The sequence below is a fragment of the Chiloscyllium punctatum genome, chromosome 2 (genome assembly GCF_047496795.1).
Source record: "Chiloscyllium punctatum isolate Juve2018m chromosome 2, sChiPun1.3, whole genome shotgun sequence".
NCBI classification, from domain to species: domain Eukaryota; kingdom Metazoa; phylum Chordata; class Chondrichthyes; order Orectolobiformes; family Hemiscylliidae; genus Chiloscyllium; species Chiloscyllium punctatum.
Genome location: NC_092740.1, coordinates 59,610,429 through 59,623,390, shown reverse-complemented (window position 1 = coordinate 59,623,390; position 12,962 = coordinate 59,610,429). Strand labels below are relative to the sequence as shown.

Below are 12,962 nucleotides of genomic sequence, written 5' to 3'. Positions count from 1 at the left end.
CAATTGCCATGTGCAGAGAAATTTAATATTATTATGTTCATGAAATACTGCACGTTTAAATGTCATTTAAAAGGACGTTAGTTGCTTGGAAAAAAAGGACTGTTGAAGATTTTGATGTTGTGGTAATTTCACTGGATTATTGGGTAGTAGATGCTGGCTTAGCCAGTGCTGCCCACATTTTGTGAATTAATTGAAGTTAGTAATCCCAAGGACCAGGCTAATACTCTGGGAATCCCACCATGGCATATGGTGAAATTGAAATAATTCTGGAAATCCAGTGCCAGTCTGCTGCTGACACTGGAATCATCAATCGCTGTGAAAACCCATCTGATTCCCTAATGTCCTTTTTGGGAAGGAGATCTAGTTGGACCTACATGTGACTCCAACCTACAGCATTGTAATTGACTGAACTGCTTTCTGAAAGAGCTGAGCCAGCCATTCAATTTATTAAACTACTATAAAGTCTAAAGTCTAAGTAAAGGAATGCAATTGTACAGACCACCCAGCAATGACCTAAGCACTGAAGGTGACAATAATAAATAGCCCTGACTACTCTGCAAAGTCCTCTTTACTAATACCTGGGGTTTGTAACAAAATTGGAAGATTGTCCCATAGACTAATCAAGCAACAGCTTGATATTTGTTACACTGTAACTAATCTGTAACTGAAGAACTTGTATCCAGGTACACTTGTACCTAAGATGGCGCTGTAAGTAGCAACTTATAAACTTTTCACTGTGTTCATTGAGTACATTTGACATTAAAGCTAATTCCGTTCAATTCAATTCAGTTTTGTCTGTCAAGCATGATTCCATGTGTTGTCCCACACTTAAAGATATAGAAAATAGGAGCAGGAGTTTGGCTCATCCAGCCTGTTCTGCCATTCATTATGATCATCCAACTCAATAGATTGTTTGCATTTTACCCCATATCCTTTGACCCTGTTAGCCCCAAGTTCTATATCCAATTCTTTCCTGAAATAATATAGTGTTTTAGATGTAGGTTTGCTCGCTAAGCTGGAAGGAATGAACCTTCCAGCTCAGTGAGCAAACCTACATCCAGAACCTCAACCTGAGCTACAAATCTTTTCAAAACTCGCTAATACAATGTTTTGGTTTCGACTGCTTCCTGTGATGGTGAGCTCCGCAGACTCATGAAGCACATCCTAGGAGGCCTCCACATTATATCCAGACTTATGCAGTCTCATGGCATCAGATGTGGGAACCTTTTGCTGATTACCACCTACTGGTTTTCCCTCAGCTGATGAATTAGTGCTCTTTCATGTTGATCATATGTGGAAAGAAACATTGAAGGTTACAGGATGTAATCTGCGTGAGGGGAACTCAATATCCATCACCAAGAGTAGCTCAGTAACTGACTGAGCTGGTTGAGTCCTAAAAGTCATAGCTGGTAGACTAGGTCTTTGGAAGGTGATGAGGGAGCCAACAAGAGAGAAAATTCGCACTAACCAACCTGCCATACCTTTCCGTGACAGCACTTGGAGGAGTGACCACCACCAAGTACCATTGAAGTCACCCTCCACCATCTGTGACACTACTACCATGTGGATATAATAAAGTTCAAATAGATTTGGCATCTCAAGGCTGAGCATCTATGAGGTGCAGTGAGCTATAAGACAATTTTATTAAAATTCCAGTCTAACCTCATAACTTGGCATTTCCCCAACCTATCATTACTACTTAACAGTGAAGAGTGCATGCTTGGGGCAGTAACATGCATGCCTAGAAGTGAAGTGTTAACCTTGTGAAGCACAGGTCTATGTGCATGCCACGCAGTATAAGCAGCAGGGAGTAAACAGGGGTAAGTGAGCCCAATGCCAACGCACCATTGTGGTTTTTGCAGTCCTGACACACCTAGTGGTGAAAAATGGTGGGCAATTAAAGAACTAATGAGGTTGATGTTCTGCAAATATCCACATCTTCAATGATGGGTAAACTCAACAAATCAGTGCAAAATTTAAGGCTGAACCATTTGCAGTGGTCTTCAACCAGAGGTGCTGAGTGGATAATCCATGTCAACATCCTCCTGAGATCCCTCAGCATCACAGATGTCAAGCTTCAGCCAATTCAAGTCACTCCACGTGAAAGTAAGAAATGGTTGAAGGTGCTGGATATTGCAAAAGCTACATGCTGTGACTATCTCAACAATAGGACAGAAGACTCGTACTCCAGGACAGCTAAAACACTGGAACTATCTGATTTAATATGACAACTTGCTCAGGTGTCTCCAGGCCACAAAAGTCAGGACATATACAACCTGGTTAATTATTGCTGTATTGGTCTGTTTGCAATCATTAGCATAGTGAAAGAAGTGTCAGTCAACATTGCTACCAAGTAGCATTTGCCTGAGTGTGGCATCAAAATCTAGTGAAATAGGAGTCACTTGGAATCTGGGGGAAAGCTTGATTCAGGTTGACCATGCTGAACACAAAGAAAGATAAGAGGTTCATTATTTGTGCCCCCGAACATCAGGAGTTCCTCAGGATAGAGTCATAAGCCCAGCCACCTTGACCTGCATTTTCAACCTTCACTCCACCATAAGGCTGGGCAAGTTTGTTTACTCAATATTCAGCATCATTCACAACTCCTCAGATGAAATATGTCCACATGCCACAAGAACTGGAGAATATTCAGGCTAATCACTAGCAAATAACATGCATTCCACACACGTTGGAGAATGCCCATCTCCAACAAGTGAAAATCTAAACACCTCCTGTTGACATTCAGTGGCATTATCACTGAATATAAACATCCTGGAAGTTATTATTCAACAGCAAATGAACTGGGCCAGCCATATGAACTTTGTGGCTACAAGTACAGGTCATCAGCTGGGAATTCTGTGCATGTAACTCATCTCTGGTCTTCCTTCTCCATGTCCAACGGCTCCAAGATACAATTGAGGAGAGTGATGTAATACTCTCCACTTGCCGGGGTGTGTGCAGCTCCAGTAATACTCATGAATCTCAATATCATCCAGACAAAGCAGCTCACTTGATTGACACTCATCTACCACCTTCAGTGTTCATACCCATCACCATCAATTTTCAGTAGTAGTGTATCATGTACGAAATGCTTTGCAGCAACTCCCCTAGGCTCCTCAACAAATCTTCCAAACTTGCACCTTCTGCATCATGTGAATGAATAAAAATGAAAGCAGGAAATTTGGAAATTGTGAAAAATAGCTTGATGGGCCTCCATTTGCGCTGTAATGTTTGAGCATATCAAAATTATACCAGAAATGCAAATTTCTGGATATATTTCAAACACCACTTTTTGGTTCTGATAAAATTATTTTGTTGTTCTCTAATATGAAGAGAAACCTTTTCTTTATGGGTTATTTGTCTGTGGACGCTTGATCCAGCTTTTGAAGCAAGGTCAATGAAAATTTTTAAAGCTGAGTGAGATTGACTCCTTTGTCACCTACTGTTGAGGCCACAATTGGATCACTATGCTCTTGTCAAATGCAGGCTTGAGGATCCAAAACAATGTAGAAACAGGAGCTATTCAGCCCTTTGAGTAATTTAAATGCTGACTTGTACTTCATTTCTGTTTATCCCCTTTTACCTCTTTACAGCCCGAACCCAATAAAAATATTCCATTCTCAGTATTGAAAATTTCATTTGAACCGCAATCTCTATCTTTTGTGAGACTAAATACTGTATTTACACTAACCCTTATGTGAAAAAAAAGTGCTTCTCAACTCACTCTCAAATGATTATGCTCTAATTTTAAGACTGTGCCCTCTTGTTCTCGAGTCAATTGCAGGAAATAATTTCTCTGCATACACTCTGAGCATATATAATCTGCCAACTCCTTTAATCATAGAGTCATAGAGATGTACAGCATGGAAACAGACCCTTTGGTCCAGCCCGTCCATGCCGGCCAGATATCCCAACCCAATCTAGTCCCACCTGCCAGCACCTGGCCCATATCCCTCCAAACCCTTCCTATTCATATATCCATCCAAATGCCTCTTAAATGTTGCAATTGTACCAGCCTCCACCACTTCCTCTGGCAGCTCATTCCATACACGTACCACCCTCTGCGTGAAAAAGTTGTCCCTTAGGTCTCTTTTATATCTTTCCCCTCTCACCCTAAACCTATCCCCTCTAGTTCTGGACTCCCCGACCCCAGGGAAAAGACTTTGTCTATTTATCCTATCCATGCCCCTCAGAATTTTGTAAATCTCTGTAAGGTCACCCCTCAGCCTCCGACGCTTCAGGGAAAACAGCCCCGGCCTGTTCAGCCTCTCCCTATAGCTCAGATCCTCCAACCCTGGCAACATCCTTGTAAATCTTTTCTGAACCCTTTCAAGTTTAACAACATCTTTCCGATAGAAAGAAGACCAGAATTGTACGCAATATTCCAACAGTGGCCAAACCAATGTCCTGTACAGCCGCAACATTACCTCCCAACTCCTGTACTCAATACTCTGGCCAATCAAGGAAAGCATACCAAAAGCCTCCTTCATTATCCTATCTACCTGCAACTCCACTTTCAAGGAGCTATGAAACTACACTCCAAGGTCTCTTTGTTCAGCAACACTCCCTAGGACCTTACCATTAAATGTATAAGTCCTGCTAAGATTTGCTTTCCCAAAATGCAGCACCTCGCATTCATCTGAATTAAACTCCATCTGCCATTTCTCAGCCCATTGGCCCATCTGGTCCAGATCCAGTTGTAATCTGAGGTAACCTTCTTCAATGTTCACTACACCTCCAATTTTGGTGTCATCTGCAAACTTACTAACTGTACCTCTTATGCTCGCATCCAAATCATTTATGTAAATGACAAAAAAGTAGAGGGCCCAGCACCGATCCTTGTGGCACTCCACTGGTCACAGGCCTCCAGTCTGAAAAACAGCCATCCACCACCACCCTCTGTCTTCTACCTTTTGAGCCAGTTCTGTATCCAAATGGCTAGTTCTCCCTGTATTCCATGAGATCTAACCTTGCTAATCAGTCTTCCTTGGGGAACCTTGTCAAACGCCTTACTGAAGTCCATATAGATCACATCTATTGCTCTGCCCTCATCAATCTTCTTTGTTACTTCAAAAAACTCAATCAAGTTTGTGAGACATGATTTCCCACGCACAAAGCCATGTTGACTATCCCGAGTCAGTACTTGCCTTTCCGAATACATGTGCACCCTGTCCCTCAGGATTCCCTCCAATAACTTGCCCACCACCGATGTCAGGCTCACCAGTCTGTAGTTCCCTGGCTTGTCTTTACCGCCCTTTTTAAGCAGTGGCACACATTTGCCAACCTCCAGTCTAAGCCTGATTAGATCACTCTTCAAATTCTAAACTCAAAGGCACAAGTCAACATTTTGTAACTGTGTAACTTTTAAGCCCTAAAATCATTCTGGCGAATTTATGCTAGACCAGTTTCATATACAGTGTATCTTTCCTGGGATCTGTTGTCCAAAACTCAATTTGAAATTCATGTTATGAAGTAAGACTTTCTTTGGTTTCAAACACAAGATCTTCCATAATAACTCAAAAACTTTCAAATAGATTTGTTGACTGTTGAAAGCTTTTTTTGCGACAGTACTGTTAAGTATAGTAAGTGTTTTTCCAACTTACGGAAGTTTTTCAGAGCCACACTTTTCTCCATACATGTTAATAGTACATATGAATGCTAATGGAGCACAATTTAAATATTTGAGAATGACTCAAAACTTGAAAGTATTACGTACTATGAGGAGGGTAGTGGTAAGCTGGTGGAATGAACAAGCAGATGGCATTTCAAATTTAACAAAGTGTAACATGATTCATTTTGATTGGGAGAAAGAGAAAAGGCAATATAAAATAAAGGGGCTGTGGAAGAAAAAAGATGTAGCTGTATGTGCACACAAATCATAAAATCATGTTGTGACACACCAGGTTTGAGAGATCGGTTAACAATGGAGAGAAACTATTCTCGTTGGTTCGAGTATTGAGAATCGGAGTATACAATTTAAGGTCAGTATAGATAGAAGCAACAACAACGTGAAGTCAAATATTTTTATGTAGCAAATAGTTCAGATCTGAAATCCTGGAGGCAGAGTTAATTGTGGTCCTGAAAAGATAATTGGATAATTATCTGAAGAGAACAATTTGCAGAGTTTGAGTAAACGGAGTAGGTATTTGTAGGATTAGAAATGGTATGGATGCAATCAACTAATTGGGCTTTTTTTATGCTATAACCATTCTGTGATTCTTCATATTTTCATAACAATATACACTCCACGATGATTTTTAAAAACCTTTCTGCTTTTATTTTAATTCAGGTGGATGCTACAGAAGATGAACCAAAGAGCTTCATCTTTATGAGTGAAGATGCCATGTCAAACCCTGACAAATTAATGGTTCTGATTCACGGTAGTGGGGTTGTTCGGGTTGGACAGTGGTCCAGACGATTGATAATCAATGAAGATCTTGACAGTGGCACGCAGATACCTTTCATTAAAAGGGCTATGAATGTAAGGCTAATTTTCTGAAACTTATTTCTGATTTTTCTGAACATATTTTAATGTCTTTTAACCACTTGACTTTGCTTCAATACTTACAAATGATAGAAAAACACAAATGGTATTAATGTAAAAGAGAAAAAAGATTATTGTAGTCCACCTGGCTGGCTCCAGTATAGAACAGCAGGAAATATAGTTCATTACATTTTATCCAGTAATTGATTTCTCTGTTTAAAAACTAGTTCAGCTACCCCATAAAATTGCAATTATTAGCTTGTAGAGATTTCTCACCAAATGGTGGGAGGATGCTCCTGGCATTTCAAAGCATGTCACAACATCTACATTTCTTGTTGATTAAGGGTGTACCATAAGAAAACGTTGTTCTTGTAGGATACAGATTTGTTCGTTGTAATATCATATTTATAACTCAGGACGTCTTCATGTATAACATATCCTTTACCCAGGCATTTGAGATATTATCATTCTTAAAGTGCGGTATCCACGGCAGTAACTGTTGTGCACTTGGCACGTTCATTGTGGGTGATTGATTTATTCATACTGCTGTCCAGGAACCTTCACCTCTCTGCAGATCTCCTTGTAATTCAAGCGAGAGATGCATTTAACATTATCTGCATAAGACAGGAAGTGGATTGCTGGTTTGATGATGACCCTCAACGTTGTCTCAGAACATTTCATGTTGGTTCTTGGCCACTCCTTTCTCTGGCCCCTCTGCCAGCTTTCCCACTACATTCATTGCCAACATTTAAAGTTAAACTGTCAAATCTCACTCACCTCTATTCCCAAATTTTTGCAAGGTTTGTAGCTCAGGTTGAGGTTTAGGGTGTAGGTTTGCTCGCTGAGCTGTAGGTTTGATATCCAGATGTTTCATTACCTGGCTAGGTAACATTATCAGTGGCGACCTCCAAGTGAAGCGAAGCTGTTGTCTCCTTTCTATTTATATCTTTTTCCTTTATATTTATATCTTTCTCCTGGATGGGGTTCCTGGGGTTTGTGGTGATGTCATTTGTGGAAATGCCTTCTTAATTAAATAATTCATTTTGATCTATTACTCTTTCCTTTCAGAGCTGCATTCCATGCCACCTTAATATTCTCAGTGTCATGGTAAGCAGGTTTTCAGAGTTTAACATATGAAAACCCTTCAGGACCTTTAATATCTTAATATAATTTTGCTGGTGCAAATCAATTCAGTTTTTGTATGTTCCTGATAAGTTAGATGTTTGATGGCAGGCAGCCCTAATGTACATCTTTTTCAGTGCCATGAGGTCCTTTTTAATATGTGGCATGAATCTGCATATTACACTCTCACTTGGGTCAAATCTTTTGCCTTGGATAGTTAACTGTCATGTCTTATGTTCAAAGTTCAATGGTGCAATCCCTTCGCAGGGATGACAGTGGAGGAACAATGGCAGATATTTCTGTGTATAATGCAGAAGATGCAGGATCAGTTCATTCCAAAAAGGAAGAAAGATCCTAGGAGGAGGCACTGGTGGCCGTGGCTGACGAGGGAAGTTAAGAAACATATAAAGTTAAAAGAGAAAAAGTATAACCTAGCAAAGATAAGTGGGGAAAACGGAGGACTGGGAAGCTTTTAAAGAACAACAGAGGATTACTAAGAAGGAAATACACAGAGAAAGAATGAGGTACGAAGGTAAACTGGCCAAAAATATAAAGGAGGATAGTAAAAGCTTTTTTGTGTATGTGAAAGGCAAAAAAGTGGTTAAGACTAAAATTGGGCCCTTGAAGACAGAAACAGGGGAATATATTATGGGGAACAAAGAAATGGCAGAAGAATTGAATTGGTACTTCAAATTTGTGTTCACTGGGGAAGACACAAGCAATCTCCCTGGCGTAGCAGTGGCTGATGGACCTGAACTGAAGGGAATTTATATTTGCCAGGAATTGGTGTTGGAGAGACTGTTAGGTCTGAAGGTTGATAAGTCCCCAGGGCCTGATGGTCTACATCCCAGGGTACTGAAGGAGGTGGCTCGAGAAATCGTGGATGTGTTGGTGATTATTTTCCAGAGCTCGAGAGATTAGGGATCACTTCCTGTGGATTGGAGGGTGGCTAATGTACCACTTTTTAAGAAAGGTGGGAGAGAGAAAGCAGGAAATTATAGACCAGTTAGTCTGACCTCAGTGGTGGGAAAGCTGCTTGAGTCTATTATAAAGGATGAAATTACGACACATCTGGATAGTAGTAACAGGATAGGTCAGAGTCAGCATGGATTTATGAAGGGGAAATCGTGCTTGACTAATCTTCTGGAATTTTTTGAAGATGTAACTCTGAAGATGGACAAGGGAGATCCAGTAGATGCAGTGTACCTGGACTTTCAGAAAGCTTTTGATAAAGTCCCACATAGGAGGTTAGTGAGCATAATTAGGGCGCATGGTATTAGGGGCAAAGTACTAACTTGGATTGAAAGTTGGTTGGCTGACAGGAAACAAAGAAGTGATAAATGGCTCCATTTTGGAATGGCAGGCGGTGACCAGTGGGGTACCGCAGGGATCAGTGATTTTTACAATATATATTAATGATATAGAAGATGGTATTAGTAATAACATAAACAAATTTGCTGATGATACTAAGCTGGGTGGCAGGGTGAAATGTGAGGAGGATGTTAGGAGATTACAGGGTGACCTGGACAAGTTAGGTGAGTGGTCAGATGCAGTTTAATGTGGATAAATATATGGTTATCCACTTTGGTGGCAAGAACAGGAAGGCAGATTGCTACCTAAATGGAATCAATTTAGGTAAAGGGGCAGTACAAAGAGATCTGGGTGTTCTTGTACACCAGTCAATGAAGGTAAGCATGCAGGTACAGCAGGTCGTGAAGAAGGCTAATAGCATGCTTGCCTTCATAACGAGAGATTGAGTATAGAAGCAAAGAGGTTCTTCTGCAGCTGTACAGGGCCCTGGTGAGACCACATCTGGAGTACTGTGTGCAGTTCTGGTCTCCAAATTTGAGGAAAGACATTCTGGCTATTGAGGGAGTGCAGCGTAGGTTCAGAAGGTCAATTCCTGGAATGGTGGGACTACCATATGCTGAAAGACTGGAGCGACTGGGCTTCTATAACCTTGAGTTTAGAAGACTGAGGGGGGGATCTGATTGAGACATATAAGATTATTAAAGGATTGGACACTCTGGAGGCAGGAAACATGTTTCCGCTGATGGGTGAGTGCCGAACCAGAGGACACAGCTTAAAAATAAAGGGTAGACCATTTAGGACAGAGATGAGGAGAAACTTCTTCACCCAGAGAGTGGTGGCTGTGTGGAATGCTCTGCCCCAGAGGGCAGTGGAGGCCCAGTCTCTGGATTCATTTAAGAAAGAGTTGGATAGAGCTCTCAAGGATAGTGGAATCAGGAGTTGTGGAGATGAGGCAGGAACAGGATCCTGATTAAGGATGATCAGCCATGATCATATTGAATGGTGGTGCAGGTTCGAAGGGCAGAATGGCCTGCTCCTGCACCTATTGTCTATTATTCAGATCAAAGTTGGCTTAGTATTTATCACTGCAGTATGCTGTCTAGATGGTTTTGACAATCTGTGTGGTGCTGGAAAAGCAAAGCCAGTCAGGCAGTATCTGAGGAGCAGGAGAGTTGACGTTTTGAGCATACCCTCTATTTCCTTCCTATTCATATATTCATCCAAGGGCTGAATATCTTTTCTCGTCAGGGTTTGTAATTGTGACCTGGTTAAGGATGTGTTTGTGGTTTAGAAAACTTGTAGTATAGCTGAAAAGAGAGGTGCTACCAAAGTGAAAAGAATGCTGCCTGAGGTAGAGTCACATTATGTAGCGTCGATTTTCCTGCTCCTCGGATGCTGCCTGACCGGCTGTGCTTTGCCAGCACCACACTTTTTTCCCTCTGATCTCTAGTATCTGCAGTCCTCACTTTGACCCAGTTTTGACAATCTGTCCAGTGATATCCCCAAATCCATTCAATCAGTGTTCTGAAGGTAAGATCGTTTATAGTTTATTTCCTTTGCTAATCTCATAATTTAGCATTTAATCATATTTACTGTAATTTGCTGTTTCTTAACCCAACTTCCTGAAATATCTGCATTTGCCCAAATCCCATCAGCATCTGATTAATCTGTATGTGATTGTTTGCAACAGCCTCCAAGCTGAATAATCTGTAAATTTTATCCCTACTTCCAAACATTGGATGTAAAATATGATTTATAAAGTTTCTACTGCAGGTTCCAGTCGTATATGGTGCATGTGAATTGGGCACTGTGACTTTGTGAATTTAATTACTTACATTCTTTCATTTTAAACATGTTTTCAAATTGCCAATATTTGTTGTCCTGATCAAAATCCAATCAAAAATTGTCAGTCATAGCATTACCTGTCATTTGAATATTTTTCTCATGTTCTATTAAAAGGCACCTGCTTCATCTGGCCTGCAAGTGACATGTATACCCAATACTGTAGTCAGATTTACAATATTTTTCTTGCTGTAGCATTCCATGAGTCATTATCATCATCGGTGGCTGTGCCGTGATTCAAAGATGACCTCTACTCGGAGTTATTAGTTTCTGAAATGGATCTAATTGTGACTGAATTATGACATGACCCGCAGGTCTTTGAGTGCTTGGGCACGATGTCCAACAGGTTGGTGGGATTTGAAGTGCAAAATTTGCTTCCTTTACTTTCCTTCTTTACTACAGCTCTGTCTCACATCAAGACATTTGACAAAAAAAGATACACCTTGATAGGCATGTCACTATTTGAAACAGTAGGTAGCAAGCTCCTCCTAGTCTTTAATATTAATACTTCTGTACTTCAAGGAGAGTGTCAGAGTGTCTTTGTCACATTTTCTTCGTCCTCCTTTGGGATGCTGGCCATCCAATAGGACCTGGTGAAGGCAATGCTTTTCAGGCATCCAGACATTATCCAGTTCATCGTAGATAATTTTTCAAGTGTTTCACCTGAATTCTTGTGAAGCTGGCTTCAAGGAGGAGGCATTAGTGTTTGTTCATGGTCTTCCTACTGAATCCAGGGAATATAGTGCTGGTGGAATGTTTCCAGTGCTTTTTTGTGGCACTGATGCGTAACACTGTGTCTGTAGAAGTGGTAAAATCTCTACCCAATCATGGTTGCATAATTCACATTTCAAGTTAGTGTACATGACTACATTAGCTAGTCATCTTCAAACTAGCAGTTGATCATATGATCCAATCATTTTATTACATATCCACATCCGATACATTTAACGTGTTCTTGTTACAGGAAATCTATACTGTTTATTTCTCCTCCCTATCAGTCCCTCCTGTTATAGTGTCTTTTTTCCCCTTTCAGTCTGTGGAACACTGGCACAGTTGATCAGATATTAGATCTCTTTGTCAATCTTGGCCTTTTTAGGAACGTGGCTGCCAAGGTGTGAAAGATGTTCACCGTATTCTAGATTGTCAGTTTCTTTACTTCTGAGCCAGATACCTAAGTTCAGATGCTACTTGCTCCAGATGTGTGTAATAACATATCTGAACTGGTTGATCGGAAAATATGTATTCCAGAGTCTCTCCTTCAGCATACATAGGAAGTGAAATGTTTGACTGGCAAAGTCTGGGTTGACATGAATTTTATTTTCCGACATTATTCAGGAACAGGCCGAGCCACCAAATAGAAGAAATTAAGAGTGGCTTGCAAACCTGGTTCAGAATGATCAACGAGATAGCACACCATAGACATGGTGGTTAGCTTATTTTGAGCTGTGGAAGTGACTGAGGTTAAAGACCTCCATGTTGGCAGTGTTGGTCTTGATGAGGTAAATAAGCACTTTAGGACTATTGTAAATAGTATGGAAGCTATCACAGAGTCTGTATTGAAGGTATCTGTTTCAGAACTCCCACTCAACATTGCAGTCATGTCATCGTGAAGCATTTGTGGGATGGTGATGATTATTTCTTGGATATCCAGATCTCTGGAGAGCAATCCAAGGAGCCTTGTGAATTATCAGTCTAATGTTCAAATCACTTTGGTTATAAGTTGTGTGCAAGAGTATGAGGAAAAGTAAGGGATGATGCTCATTTGAAGAACCAGTGCAAGCATGATGTGCCAAATGGCCTCCTGTGCTATTTCAATTGTGTGATCCTGTGAAATGTTTTGGTCGGGTCAAAGTTTCCATTGGTATTCACGACTTTTGTTTTAGATTTTATTGGGAACACGGACAGTGTCCAATGTCTCTCTGGGAGTTGCAAACCCAAACTGTCGTGGGATTTCTTCAACCACAGGTAGTAGGCAATTCGGGAGAGTGTGTGTTAGGATTTTTCCTGCTATGGGCAAGAGCAAAAATTATTGATAGTTTCTAAAGCATTATTTATCTCCTATCTTGAAGACTGTGTTTGCAGAAAAAGGCTTATTTTTCAAAGCTTTTCATCTTACACTCATCAAGTCATTTAGGTTACCAATTCAAGGGGAAAAGAACATTTTACATTGTGTGAGAGGAGAGAGGAAACGATTGATTGGTAG

At 40.6% G+C, this 12,962-nt stretch overlaps 1 protein-coding gene across 5 annotated transcripts in view; it reads left to right on the top strand.

The window, feature by feature from the left end:
* Window positions 1–12,962, top strand: part of arb2a (ARB2 cotranscriptional regulator A) — a 544,044-nt gene that overhangs the window by 61,816 nt on the left and 469,266 nt on the right. For all 5 annotated transcript variants that reach the window (XM_072582914.1, XM_072582913.1, XM_072582916.1 and 2 more), the window contains exon 6: window positions 6,290–6,481. In XM_072582914.1, the coding sequence (XP_072439015.1) occupies window positions 6,290–6,481 (192 nt within the window). The remainder of the gene's footprint in view (window positions 1–6,289; window positions 6,482–12,962) is intronic.